The 15,775-nt window shown below is 34.3% G+C and overlaps 1 protein-coding gene and 1 pseudogene across 1 annotated transcript; one reads left to right on the top strand and one right to left on the bottom strand.

Moving 5' to 3' along the window:
• Nucleotides 1-830: 830 nt before the first annotated feature.
• Nucleotides 831-1,841, bottom strand: LOC116126307 (annotated as a pseudogene).
• An 8,757-nt stretch (nucleotides 1,842-10,598) lies between these two features.
• Nucleotides 10,599-11,566, top strand: LOC116126383 (auxin-binding protein ABP19a-like). The gene has a single exon (XM_031412089.1). It carries the CDS (start codon nucleotides 10,641-10,643, stop codon nucleotides 11,271-11,273), a length of 633 nt encoding a protein of 210 aa, XP_031267949.1. The 5' UTR covers nucleotides 10,599-10,640; the 3' UTR covers nucleotides 11,274-11,566.
• Nucleotides 11,567-15,775: the final 4,209 nt, after the last annotated feature.

The raw sequence follows: 15,775 nt of genomic DNA on the forward strand, positions 1-15,775 counted from the left end.
TCCTAACCCTAGTACACCTCTTGGGCTTATGGTCAAATTTAGAGCCCACGGTCACCTACAGATCACACTCCTACTCGAACACTGATAAGGTAGTCCATTGCCATCCCAATTCCTCCAAGGTCCGTGTCAGAGTCATACTTGGACTCCCTTTCACGCGAGGATAAGGGGGCCAAAGGATACACTCCTGGAGGAAACATATTACTATGCGAACTCCCAATCCCACCAGGATTGAGAGACCAGACTGTCACTATTTAAACAGAGGCCAACCCTCTCACAAGGCAGATTACATTACACCTTCAAACCCCAGAGTTCCCGCTTGAGAACTTCACATTACAGTCGTAGTCACATTCCCCCGACTAGACTTTTCGTAACCTCTCTACTCCCTAGCCCTCACTAAATCAGTATCTTTCAGTCTTGCTGACTTAAGCGTCAGAGTGCCTATGGCAAACACTACCCTAGCGTTTTCCGTCGCTTCACGTTTGTTTCTTTACGTGTGCAGGTATAGCAGATCGCTAGTAGTCTCAACCTCACGGGATCAGTCCCTCCTTCTATACAGGTAGATCTTTACGTCTACACATCTTTTCTATTATAATCTTATTCAACATAAGCATCCCACTATTTGATGATTACGATACCAACCAATCATATAATGACATGTGGCTTTCTAACAAGTTAACAAGGAAGTTAAACCTTACCATCAAAATTAAGTTCCACAATGGTTTTAAATCAAACATTAAGCTCAATATTAATGATAATTACACTTTATATTTATTAATGATAATTACACATCATATAAGTGTTTAGAATAAATAGTATTACTCGGCTAGAGCCTAGATGGGATAAAGTGGATCCATTGTAATCGCAAATATAAGCCCAAAATTTCTCTCCACACCGGGAGGCTTCAGATTCTCAATAAACAAAGCAAATATACACCCACCAATATGTGCATGCGGTCGCTTTGGGGTCCCAATTTTCTGCACACGTCTTACAAAATTATAATTATACGTTTAGGCCAGTTGTCTAGGTGTAATATTTCCATTCGCGTAAAAAGGCCAACCACTCTCGGACACTACAAGTCCCACGTCACCAAAACCTTCCTTCTCCATCGCCCAGAAAAAAGAATCCACTATTGAATCAAACAAGTTAATATTTCAAGTTTCCATCATGAACAACCGGGTCCTTGGCCGTGAACAGTGCATAATCCAAGCGGACGTTTTTAGGATCCGCCGCCACGGCGAAATAAGGATACACATTGATCAAAAGAGATGAACGCGTTTCGTTTAAAAATTTCAGAACTTCAATCATTGTGTCTCTTGCCTCAGTTGTGAAATTCCCCTTAGACGGTGGATAAGAAGTTCCGAGAACGCTAGTTGCCACCACTGTTGACATTTTTATACCAGTTTGATTAAATTTATCTAGAACGGTGCGCACATTTCGCATCACAGGGACGATGTATTGGGAGTAATAACTTGGGATGATTCATTCCCGACTGTAATATGTGTGAAGTTAACGCTATTGAGTTATGGTCCCACAAATCTATTATACCATCTCTCGGCATTTCCCTCATTTTCTGCGAGGATAGATAAAATTTCATTAGTTATACCCATACAAAGTTGGATGTTGGAGAATTTTAGAGCATCCAGTATTGTCTGGTTGCGGGCAAAAATCCTCACCTTGCCAATGCCTAAGTTTTGGTATACTTTAACCACTTCAGTTGGGCTTGGTAAATTATCTCCTAACGTTCCATAGTTTAGGCCTATGTTCATGCGTTTTGCAGAAACGCCAGTTTGCTGCAGTGTTATAGCCAAAACAATGAGTGCATGAAAAATATATGTCCTCATTTTCTCTCACTGATTTCCAATTCAACTGGGACAAAAAAAAGGAAAAAAAAAAAAAGTTAAAAGGAAAGAGAAGAACCGAAGCAGTTTATTGTCAGAAAATGAGGTATGATTACCGAAATAATGGGTTAAAGTAGGAGAAAATACCTTAGTAATACGTTTTTCGAGATGGATGAAGATAAAAAACGATGCTTCATTCTTTTATAGCCATGAATACAAACAATATCCTGTTGTCATAAAAGATTAATCTTTAAATTTAGAATAAGTACTTATAAAAAATAGTAAAAAGAAATCAGTTTTAACTTTCATCTTATCGTGAAGACATCGATTTTTGAAACAGGGCTTTTTTCTTGGTTAACCACTTAATCAAGCGAGTTAAAATAAAAAAAAAAAGATAAATAACAAATGTTAAATAGTTGGGTAGAATTATAATAAGTGCTAATTAACAGTACTTTCATTCAAAACTGATGTCTTTATCAAATAAAAACTGATGTTTTTATCAAATCAAAACCGATGTCTTTACCAAAATATTGGTTTTCAGTTCCTTTTTTATTATGAATAAATATATTTTTTTGGGAGGTATATATATAATATACTCTTGGATATAAAATTTATTAGGTTTCTTAATACATTTACTACCTTAATTTTTGAAGGAGTCATGTCCAGGTGGATCGACTAGGAAAAAGATTAATTGACATTATGTATAGTTGTTAATGTTTAAGAATTTAATCTTAGTTTGTGATATATACTTTGAGTAATACTAGCCTCAGAAAGAAGCATACAAAGAGACAAATCTAGTCCTTAAAAGAAGGGAAAAAGAGAAAGAGAGAGGCAATCATGAATTTTAAGGGCTAGATTTGTCTCTTTGTATACCTCTTTGTAAGGCTATTATTACTCATATACTTTTGGCCTAATGCAACAGTACAGTCACATTGCTATACATGTTTTTTTACTATTTATTATTTTTTTTTTCAAGAAATATTACTAAAGTTTAAAGAGTTCAGTTTTACGCACAAACTATATTGTGATTTTCTTATGCTTATACTTATCCAAAAGGTTATCTTATTTATGGTTTATGAATGCTACAGTACATGCGTATGTAATTTTATAACTGAATAAAGATAAGTTGACAAACACTTTTCACAACTTTCTCTCATAAACGCTAACGTGACAGTTCATAATTGGTCAGTTCGCATTTGGTCAAGCGAGACCCATTGTTGAGCAGACACAATGGTGGAAAAGCAACCCGCCTGGCCCACGGCAACCCGGCCTGCCACTTTGTTGGAATTAGCTAGCCCAGCCCGGCCCGCCAACCCTAACCCGCCGGGTTAGCGGCGGTCCGGGCCGGGTTAGCCCGATTTTTTTTTTTTTTTAATTTAACTTTTCAAATAAATGTTTTTAGTTAACTTTTCAAATATCAATAATTCAATTCAATTCAATTTTTTTTTTTTTTTGTTAACATTTCAATTTTAATACAATAAAATTGTAATATAAGAAAAATTGGATTTATTCATTTATCAAGTATTCAAGTTACAATTTCCAAAACAACTAATTTGGGGGTTGACTAGGACCTCCCTCATCCGTATCATCTATATTACAAAATTGAAATGATTCTATTAAAGTATCGTCGACAACCTCATATTGATCTTGATGGCATGACCGTTCCCAATCTCGAAGACATGTGAGGACTTCAATCATTTTTTGTGAAAGTTTAGTCCTCCTTTCATTTAAAATTCTTCCAGTTGCACTAAATGTTTGTTCGGATGAGATAGTTGAGACAGGAACAAAGAAAACATCCAAGGCAAGTCTTTATAATACCGGAAAAATACATTTTCTGGTTTTCCAATATTCTAAGACATCAAAGTTGGCTATTTGTTGTGGATCTGCTGGTAACATTTCAAGGGTTCTTAAATATTGTTGAAGCTCATTACTCTGTGACTGCATGGAAGACAATATATTCATTGACGTTGTTGGTGCTTCTGAAGAGGAGGTTGTGCTTCGAGTTCAGGTCCTCTCCGGCCTATTAAATGCACTCCAGGTGTAGAAGCTTTCACTTGTTTCTTCTGATGCAACTTCCCTGGGTATTTCACGTCTTTGCAGTTCCCATACCTGTTTTCATATTGGAAATATACCTCTGTAAGACAATCTCTTACCTCTCTTAGTTGATTGGCATATGCTTCGTTTTGTAAATTTTTAGATAATGTGTCTAAACCATTTTCTAAACCTACTACTTTAATTTTAGGATCAAATATAGCACCTAAACAATAAAGAAAAGGAATGGGTTTCCAATATTTAAAAAAAAAAAAATTTTCATTGCCTTTATTGGTTCCTTTAAAATTTTATTGTTTTTGTTTTTTTGTAAATAACTCTGAAATTTTTATAATTGTATGTATTACCAATATTGGACTAGTAGGATAATACACACCAAAAAGTTATAAAGCGGATTGGTAAAAAATTTTAAGAAAAGAATGAAATATTTTAGCTATATGCCAATCATTTTCTACCAAATAATGAGGACCTCTATTATTTGCTACAAAATAACTAATTAAATTTGCATAAAGTAAACATGAATCAAACATTAAATAAGTACTATTTCATCTACCATGCATGTTTAATGCAAAAGTTTTAAGAGACATATTTGATTTTATACAAGCATCTTGAAATTCAGTATTTCTTTTATTACTACTAGTAATCCAAGCTAAACAATCCCTAATTCTATCAATATTTTCTTTAATTGTTTTCATACCACTTTTCACAATTAAATTACTAATGTGCATGCACAACGTTGGTGAAAAAACTTCAAATTGTTATAAAAATGATAGTTACTTTGAAAAAAATCTATAGTTGTAGTATTAGCACTTGCATTATCTAAAGTTAAACTTATCATTTTATTAACAATATCATAATGTTCTAAAACTTCAACAATTTTATTATAAATTTGTTGACCACTATGATCCACATCCATTAATCTAAATCCTAATAAAAATTTATTTAATTTACATTCGTTATCAAAATAATGACTGGTCACACAAATATAATCTTGTTTAGCTCTTCCACTCCAAATATCGACAGTTAGAGCCATGACATCTATGTATTTTATTTTTTTAATTCTAATTTCATTTTCCCAAACAATTTTATTAAATCATTTCTAGTTGCAGTTTTAGAATAACTTTTAAATCTTGGAAAAAATGAATTTTTAATAAATCTTTCAAAATATTTATCTTCAGCCATATTAATAGGTTGATCAGTTGCAGTAATATATAAAGCTAATTGTTCCCTATATACATCAGAATTATAATTAACGTCAAGTAGTACCCATATTAGTTATTTAAGTTTGATTGGTTTCTCTATTTCCATGTTGAGCAATATGTTTATTAGCATGCCTTTTTAAAGTACTAGTACCATTACTTGAATCAGCTTTATAAATATTTCCACAATATTTGCATCTTGCTTTCTTGACTTGAACTCCATTTTCTGTCTCGTAAAACTTGTCGAAATGCACCCAAACGTCTGATGTGTGTCTGTCTTTGGTTTCGACAACAGTTGATGAACCCGCTTCAGCTTGAGATGAAGTTGGACGAGGATGACGATTACGAGGACGACTTCTAAAACCACCAGGAGCTGTAGTGTAGCAGCATGGGGAGGAATAGGGGGCATATTTTGAGGTGTATCGGATTCTGAGACTGGGAAAACGGGACTATTTGAATCTCCTGCATTTATGTTAGTAAATTCAGCGGGACTAGGACTAGAATAGTAGTTTCCTTCATCATTGAAATTGATGGGAGAGAAATATCTATCCATTGTAGTTAAAAAAAAAAAATTGATGTAGAAGAAATAAAAAATTAAAGAAGGAGAATTGGAATATGGAAATATGAATTGAAAATTGCAAAAACTAATAAAAATTAAAATAAGAGCAAATTGATAACAAAGAGAATAATTGAGAGATTAGAGATTAGAGAAAATGAGAGAATGAGAGAATTTGAGATGTGAGAAAATATGAGAGTTTAGGGCCAATTTATAGAAAAAATGGGAAAAAAAAATGACGAAAAAGACCCCTTCGACTGCTATAAAACGGCTATATTTCAAGGTTAAAAGGGGTATTCGAAAAAAATTAATTAACTAATTAGTTATTTATTATTTTTCGGCAAACCCGCCGGTCAACCCGGCGGGCCTTCTCCAAAAAAGCTAAAATAGCAACTCGCGGATCACCAGGTTGCCATATATCAACCCGACCTGCCCGGGGGTTGCATGCGGGTTGGGTTCAACCCGGCCCGCCTTATTGGCGATCCGGGTTGAACCCTCTTTAATGCGGGCCGAGTTAGGGTTGACCTGCCTAACCCGGCCCATTTGTTCCACCTCTAAGCAGACATAACCTATTGCAAGCTGACCAATTACAAACTGATACATCGCGTTTGTGAAAGAAAATTAGTGAGAAGAATTCATGTGTGTAGTATTACTATTTTATATCTAAAAGTAAAAGTTAAAAGAAAAAAGTTGGGCCTAAGAAGACTTTGTCAAATAACCATATTGGATCGGTTTTCTTCAATCATTGTTTTGGGGTGAAACCTACTAATTTCCCTAAACCTTAGGGAGGGGCTTAGAAATTGGCCTATTTTTTTTTTTTTTTTTAGATATGCTCTTGTCCTAGCATTTTTTTTCCACTTTACAAAAATTATCATTTATATTTTGTTATATTACAACCATTGATAAGAGCTTGAAAATACATGCTTTGTTAGTGATTCGATTGGATTATTTATAGAAAAATGTGTTTTTATTGTGAAATTTAGTTAATTATTTCATAAATACATTTTATGGGATCACGGGTATATTTTGAGTATTTTCAGGTTATAAACGATATTTGAATGAAGAAAAATGATGTTGATGGAATTTGTGACGAGTGAGAACAAACGGTGCAAGAATCGTAATTGAAATGAGGAAGTTATGATGTGTTGAATATGAGACTTAAAACCTGGAAATCCTTTAAGATGAGCATGCTTCAATTTTTTTATCATAACTTGAGCTGTAGAAATCAGAATTTGATGATTCTTGTGACGTTGAAAATTTTATTCAGAGAGATACAAAGTTTGTGTTGATGACTTCACCAAATTCTGAATATTCCAGACTCGTGGGACAGAAAGAAAGATCGCCTTAGCGACTGTTTTTGTTGTTGCAGTGATTCATTGCGGGCCTATTTGGGTTATTATTTTCCTAGTCCGAATTTGACTGGTTCGAGGCATTTAATTCTTTCCTAATTAACCTTCAAACCCTAACACTATAAATAAAAGTCTTTAATTAGTTTTCAGGGAGATTAGAGAAGGAGAGAGAGCGGCTACTATTTTGGATATAAGAATTCTTGCAGTTTTCGTTCACCAATTAGAGAAGTTTTTCTATTTTCCTTCTTGAACTCATGTTATTGAATATAATAGTTGTTTCTAGTATTGCAATTATGAACTAAATTTCTTTTCTACGGTTAAAGATGTAGCCCAATTCATGAATATGTGTTGACGTTATTGTTGTTAATTTTAATTAAGCATTAATTCTAAGTTTTATTATTATGTGTAATGTTTTCAATTCTTCTGGATTCGAGAGTTGAATGATATCATGAGTTGGGTTAAAATCGAGAGATAAAACCTAATTAGTCTAAGGTAATACAACCACAGATTGAGCGAATGCTAGAGATAAGTTACTGTGATCTGTGAGGCTCTGATAAATTTCATAGAACTTAAAGCCTGTTTGGCTGGGCTTATGAAAATTAGAGCTTACAAGTATTTAAAATTTAGCAGTTATGTATTTAGTTAAAATACTTATAAGTGACTGATAAGTAGTTGATGAGTTTGGTAAAATGTGGTTTATAAGTACATTTCATTAGTAAAATGACTAAAAAGAGTACTACATTATTAAAAATAAGGGTATAGGATGAAATTTTAAAATTAAAAAGGGGTAATGTGGTTATATACTTGATCAAAGTAGCTTATAAGCAAAGTGCTTATAAGCGAGAAAAAAAAAAGTGTCTTCCCCCCAGCTTTATATATATATATATATATTTTCTTATAAATCCAAAAAAAGTTATAAACAAACAGGTCAACTTAATTTTAGAGCTTATAAACTAGTTTGATTAACTTATAAGCTCAAACAAACACCCCTTTAATGATCTTTTAACTTCTAAATCCAACGTAGAAATATTTTGAGTTGTTGCTTAAGAGTTAATTTGCTAATTGTTTGAGAGAAAGTTAGTAAAATACTAGGGAATTTGGCCTTTAGAATAAGCTTAATTAGGTTAGCAATAATTTTTAATACATATGATTAAATTGGTGTGAAATCTGTGCCCTAGGTTTAGCCATATTGATATTTTTATCAAAGTATTAATACAATTTTTTTCTTGTTTTAGTTTTTAGTTTGTTTTATATTTCATTAAATCATTCCTAAAATTTTGTTTTATCAAATAGTAATGAAATAGATTAGTTTGATACTGGATAAGTAGTTTTCTTGGGATTCGATACTTGTTTACTCGAACTTTACTACTTGTACGATTTCGTACACTTGCGAATAACCTGTCGACCATTCATTTAGCAAACAATATATTATAGAACTTAAATTAAAAGAAAACTTCAGAAGTAATTACAAGCTTAAAATCTTGTATTATATTCTTCGCATTTAATATGTTTCTTTGTAAAACTTACTTCTTCATTAAAAACTATTTTCTTTTATATTAAATAATATTTGAATTTCATTAAATTAAGTTTGAATAAGAATATAAGAAGTTAAGTTTGGTAAATACAGTATAACAAGTATGGTGTCAAAAGTATTTATATAAAATAAAATATTGAAGATATATTTAGACTGGTTCATTATTCTGATAGTTTTTAGAATAATCTTTTGAAAAAAGTTAAATTGGGCGGGTATTAAGATGTGGGATTTGGAAATTAACAAAAATATCTCATATGTTTGTTTATTTACTAAACACCCATATAATAAAATATTAAAAGTTAACAAAAATACCCCCAACCCACCCATTAAATATGGACAGCTAGCCACCACCGCCGAAGGGTGGCTGGAGTATTTTTGTAATTTCTAAAAAAAAATATTTGGGGGTGTTTAGTTAAATTAACAAATTTAGGAGATTTAAAAGAAATTGAAAAGTATAGAATAATATTTTGAGAATAATAACATTTTACTGTATAACTTTTTTGGGAATACTAATACTAATAATAGTATTCCCAAAAGTGAACCAAATGAAGCGTTAGTTTTTAATTTAATAATAAATATTAAAAAGTAAGAATTCTTAAACCACTACCATTCTCTAGAAAATATTTTTGACTTGTCAAATTAGCCCGAGGTTAAGGCAATTGGGAAATGTCGGTTCAATATGAACATGGCACCGTAATTTTCTTGTCTAGTACGAGGCGTAATATCTTTTGTCTCATGTGGTGTTGTAGCTGGACCTGTATGTGAACAAATTTATCATATTATACGAGTGGAGAATCAATGCAATTTCAGCTCCAAATTCTCTTAGCTAAATACATTGTAATATTGTGGCTCAAGCTACCGAATCAATGCTTAAGCCTTGATTTTTTTTTCTCCTTTTTATTCTCTAGGCACCATATAATTGAAGCAGGAAATTGCTAATAATGGTATAGATTTTGGCTCGTTTCTTTTAGGAAGTTTCCTTCACCAAAAAGGAAGTTTCACCACTGTAATGAAACGTGCATAGCTAGCTCTATCATGTCTTAATACTTTTATTTCATCATTTGTATATACAGTCTCAAAGAATAAGATAATTTGTACAGAACATTTGACAATAAGAGCGTATGTATCGAGATGACTTTTGAAATTCGTTAAAGCTCAAATGAGAAACCGTGGAAGAAGGGGAATTCCTAAGTTCCACACATTTTTTTATGGATAGCATTAAAAGAGAGAAGAAGATTTGCAGAACCCTTATTAGCTGTCAAAATGTCATCTTATGCTCTAATTTATCCGTTCACATGCGCTGATGGACCACACGATTATGATATTTGAGTGACAAATTTTTGTACATTCGTTATTGTGTCTTCACAATGATTCAGTACTTTGATAACATGGACCGTCGATTGGCGATTGAGAATCCTGGATAGTGCCAATTTAACTGACTTTATTGTCTCTTTTGATGTTTGTGCGATTGAAATTGAATATGCCTCTTCTTCTCCTACAGTAAATTGACTCCATCAGAATGGGTGGTGCTGGTTGATTTTCAATAATCTCTACATTAATGTTTCATATTAAAGATCTAAGTAATGCTCGCATAATGCATTTCGTTTTCTTCCATTTGTATCCAAGGATTTTTTGGCTTATGTTTACTGTGACTCTTCAATAGTTGTCAATTCACAGTTCACTCAATTGAACTTCAGGGTGCAAAGAACGATTAATAAGTAGAATTATTAGGTCTTTCTAATTGTTTCAGGAAAATAAGGTTGGTCAGTCTTACCTGAAATTTTAAAGCAATTACTGCATCAATAAATCCTGAATATGACCGGCAGATATTTTCTACTATGACAGAAGTGCAAAAGATGCTTCTTTCCGCTCCTTTATCTCAAACAAAAAGAGAAATCTTGTTGTTATCTGGAAAATTTATTGCCATTGCCTATGCACTAGAGAGCCCATCATATGTCGTTTCTCCCATATACATTGAGCTTTACCATGCACGTGAAATCTTGCATGGGGCCTATCCCTAAAATCCTGGACAATAGCAAAAAATATCCACTCTATAAAAACATGAACCAATTCTTTGGCACACGCAATCTAAATCAACCAACACCAACGATACTGATGAAGATGATTCTCCCAATCTTCGTCCTTTCGCTCCTCTTCTCCTCTTCCTACGCCGCGGTGCAGGACTTTTGCGTTGGAGACCTTTCGGCCCCTGAAGGCCCTGCAGGCTACTCTTGCAAGAAGCCTGCAAAGCTCACAGTTGATGATTTTGTTTTCTCTGGCCTTGGAGCTGCTGGTAACACCTCAAACATTATCAAAGCCGCTGTGACACCGGCGTTTTCTGCACAATTTCCTGGTGTAAATGGCCTTGGTGTTTCCGTGGCCCGTTTAGACTTGGCCCCTGGAGGAGTTGTGCCAATGCACACTCACCCTGGAGGTTCAGAAGTTCTCATCGTTGTCCAAGGCTCAATTTGTGCCGGCTTCATTTCCTCCGCTAATGCAGTTTACTTTAAACCTTTGAAGAAGGGTGACATTATGGTTTTCCCTCAAGGTTTATTGCACTTCCAAATAAATGCAGGGGGAGGTCCGGCCTTAGCATTTGTTAGCTTCAGTAGTCCAAGTCCCGGCCTCCAAATCCTGGACTACGCTTTATTTGGAAACAATTTGCCTTCTGAATTGGTAGAGAAGACTACTTTCCTAGATGATGCTCAGGTTAAGAAGCTCAAGGGTGTTCTTGGTGGCACTGGATAAGGTTAATCGTGTTTATGCAGAGGTATTACAGCCTCCCATTGGTGTCTTTTATTCAATGCTTTGCCGTTTCCTTAGGTTTTATTTTAGCACGAACCATAAGTTTTAGGGGTTCTTCTCACTTCTTCCTGTCAGTGGTAGTTTACCTGTTCGCCGATAAAAAGAGTCTAGTTAATTGTTTACTTTTTTTGGAGGTGAATTGGTTCTGTTCTTATTCAGTGTATCCATCTGTAATAAGAAGCAATCTTATTGTCACCGTGGATTCATAATATTTAATGTACAATTCCATGTCATTATCTCTTATCTCTTAAATGATAGTAATTCGTGAAGTTATTGATACATTTATAAAAAGAAGAAAAAGAAAAATAGTCTTTAGTTGGACAATATACATCATCATTTCAATAAAATTAAGCACTCCATACATTTTTCGAAGCGAAGACAGTGAAATAGAGCTTTTAACTAATAATATTTAGCTGTTTAATATCAAATATATACTAAGCATGTTGATGATAATGGTAGCAGGAAGCTTTGAGATTATCATATCTCTGAGAAACTAAATAAGGACAACCTTATCAACAATTTTATATGGTCCAAATTTCTCAACTTATCTGACATACCAAGATGATAATGCAATCCAATCACAGGGTAGCTGGAGAGTCAAAAGAGGAACAAGAACTTTAACTTGACATGATAAGCCATTTGAATTTTACTTGACATTATTGGTGAGAAGAGTCTACTCTATTATGTCTAAATTAATACACATATATACTGTTTAATACACACATACACTATTCAATAAAAATGATGATCCCACTAACTTGATGATGTGGGACCAAAACAAATTTTAATAAGAAGACCCAACTAGGAAGCCCTAGACTCTACAATGGGCTTTAAGTCAAAATACAATTAACATCATCCTCAAACTTAAGGTGGTAAGAGTAACTACCAACTAAAGTTTGTTAAGAAGATCATGAAATTGCCTTGGAGGAAGTATTTTGGTGAAGAGATCCACAAGTTGTTTGGTAGAAGAGATAGAAAGAAGGTGCAAACCTTTATTTGAATGTGATCTCGGATGAAATGAAAATTGTCCTCAATATGTTTAATATGCTTATGAAACACGTCATTATGCGTTATTTGAACGTCACTTTAATTGTCACATAGGAGAGTACTCCTTGAAAGCTGTATGTCAGAAGCCATCTCAGCCAAATAAACTCAGAAGTAGTATCAACCAAAGCTTGATACTCAGATTTAGTACTCGACCTCACAGCAACTAACTGCTTCTTGTCTTACTAAGAAACTAAGAAATCACCCATGAGGAAACAATAACCAGTAGTAGATCATCAATCAATCAAATCACCAGTGCAATCAACATCAAAGTAAGCATATAACTGAAGAGATAAGGTAAATGGAAAGTGAAGTCCATGAAACAAAGTACCTTTCACAAACCTCAAGATCCGAAAAACAACTGCATAATTAGTAGACCGGGGAGTAGACATAAACTGACTAACCAAGTGAACTACATAGGAAATATCTGGTCGAGTAACAATCAAATATATGAGGCTCCTAACAACCTGGCGATATCGAGTAGCATAAAAAAGAGGCTCCCCATCTGTAGCATGAAGCTTGAGATTGGTCTCTAGAGGAGTGGTTTCAATCTTAGTATTAAAGAGACCAACTCAAGACAAAAGATCAATGGCATACTTAGCTTGGGACAAATAGTAACCATCATTCCCACCAGAGACCTCCAAGCCTAAAAAATAATTAAGATTACCCAAATCCTTCATCTCAAAGTGTTGATGAAGATATTGTTTAAGATTATGGATGCCAACAATATCATCAGTTGTAATAATCATGTCATCAACATACAGAAGGAAAAAAAATATCACTCTTAGACTTCTTAGTGAACAACATTGAATCAAAAAGATTGGAGACAAACCCAAATTGCGTAACTATATCACTGAACTTAGAGAATCAGACACGAGGGGCTTGTCTAAGACCCTACAAGGCTCACTATAATCGACAAACCTTGTTAAGAGGATGATCACACCCTGGAAGATGTTGTATATAGACTTCCTCTTTCAGATCCTCGTGCAAAAAGAAATTCATGACATCCATCTGATAAAGTGGTCAGTATCTAACAGATGCAACAACAATGAGACATCTTATAGAAGGAAGAAGGGCAACAATTGCAAACATCTCCTATAATAAATCTCGTACTTCTAAGTAAAACCCTTAGCCATTAGAAGAGCTTTGTAGCGCTCAATTGACCCATTTGAGCGAGTCTTGATTTTGTAGATTCATTTACACCCCATAGCAGACTTATCAAGAGGTAAATCAATGAGATACCACGTATTGCTATTCATCAATGCTTGCAACTCTTTCGGCATTGCTTGCTGCCAAAGAGGGTTGAAGTTGGTCTCATGGAATGTGCGAGGCTCATAGAGAGAAGAAATAGCAAAAAAACAATGAAAATTACGAAGATGAACAAAAGGTTAAGTTATCCTTGTAGAATGACGCATATGAGGTGGTGAAGGGAGAGACACAAAAAGTTATGTAGGAGCAAGATTAGCAGGCAGAGCAGGATCTCTAGGAGACCCCGGCTCAGGCATGGTCAATGGAAGCTCACTGGATGAATCTGTAATGTTAGGAAACAACTCAACATAATGATTAGTGAAATGAGGAACAAGATGGGTTAAAACATGAAATTTGGATATATAACTGAACACGGTGTATTAAAAAAACATGTCTCAAGATATGAAGATATTTGGATAGAGGATCCTGACATCTATAAACCTTATACTCAATCCCATACCCAAAAAAATAGCAAAGACACGCATGTGGCTCTAACTTAGTGTACTCATGAAGTTAGAGAAGAACAAAACAAGCACAACCAAAAACCCTAAGAGAATTGTAGTCAAAAGAAGTACCATAAAGACGTTTATTTGGAGTTTGATTTGCAATCTGATGAACAACCAAGAAGGTTGGTATACCGTAGGAAGGGCAAGGGTAGAAAGTAGAGGAATAAGTGCTAACATTTGTGTGTAGAAGGTTAGAGTTTGTTTAGAAAGGACAGATGACAGATGGCTTGACAGGAGTGAATATAGGAAGATTCGGTTAGGAGCACAAAAGGTGCCAGGAGTGAATAAAAACAGAGAGGCGAGAGAAAGAAGAATCAAGAAGGAAAAAAGTAATTGGAAGGGAGGCAACTGACCCTCGAAGTCAGTATTTTAAGAGGTGACTGACCCTCGAAGTCAGCCATTGGTTTACCATTTTTCTCTTAGTGTACTTGCTGTATTTTCCAGTTTATTTGCTTATTGATTACTGATAGGATCAGGTTACTGGAAGTATCTGCTCTGGTTGTACTGTTCTGTGTGGATATTAATATAACTGAGTATTTTCTTATTGACTGTGAGTGTTGGTGGTGTGTGTGGGATAGCTTGTTGGCATTGCTGGTTGTTTTTGCAGGACAGGTTCTATCACAATCACAGAGGAAGGAACTCAATTAATTGTGTAGACAGTTGTGAAAGCAGATTTACCCCAAAACTTTTATGGATAAGAAGAGGAAATGAGTAAAGCACAAAAAATATCCAAGACATGTCTACGTTTCTGTTCAACTATTTTGTTGAGATGCACCTAGACAAGCATGATGAAGAATAGTGCTATGTAATTTAAGAAAGTTGAGATGCTCTTTTTCCTTATATTCCATGACATTATCAGCTTGGAAAAATTTAATATTGCAAGAGAATTAAGTTTGAATCATTGTAGCAAAATCAGAATAAATCTTAGACAATTCAAATCTTTGTCAAATAAGATATAACCAAGTGAATATAGAGTAATCGTCCACACAAATATGACAAAATAACTAAAATGACCCATAGATTCATTTGGCGCAGGGGCCCAAACATCATGAATCAAATCAAAAGGGGCAGTAGAAACAAAATCACTAAGGGAAAAAGGTAAAGCTGATTGTTTGGCGAGTTGACAAGACACACAATCAATAGATAACAAAGTAGACACCATAGAACGAAGTCTAGAAACTGAGACATTACCAAGACGAGAATGCCAAAGAGTCAATGGAGAGGTATATGATGTGGAAGCAGTGTGAAAGGTAAGAAAATAAAAAGAAGTAAGCTTAAACAACCGACCAATTTTACGACCTTTCCCAAGGATTTGCTTTGTTTGAGGATCTGGCACATAACAACCAGATTGAGAAAAGAGAATATCAAGACCAAGTTCACAAGTTAACCAATAGATAATAGATTAAGGGTAAGTTGTGGAACAAGATAGGTGTTAGGCAAAGATAAACAAGGAGTAGATACACTACCTACATGACTAACAGGCATCTAAGAACCATCAGCAGCTGTAATAGATGGTAAATGTAAATAAACTAGGATTATGAGTCATGTGTAATAGATGGTAAATGTAAATAAACTAGGATTATGAGTCATGTGGTTACAGTAAGCAATTAAAAAAAAAAAAAAAAGACAAGCAAATTTACCTATAGT

Source organism: Pistacia vera, unplaced genomic scaffold (assembly GCF_008641045.1).
Source record: "Pistacia vera cultivar Batoury unplaced genomic scaffold, PisVer_v2 Contig179, whole genome shotgun sequence".
Lineage (NCBI taxonomy): Eukaryota > Viridiplantae > Streptophyta > Magnoliopsida > Sapindales > Anacardiaceae > Pistacia > Pistacia vera.

Excerpts from the sequence above, each read along its gene's own strand:
- LOC116126383 (XM_031412089.1), top strand. The coding sequence starts at position 10,641 with ATGAAGATGATTCTCCCAATCTTCGTCCTTTCGCTCCTCTTCTCCTCT.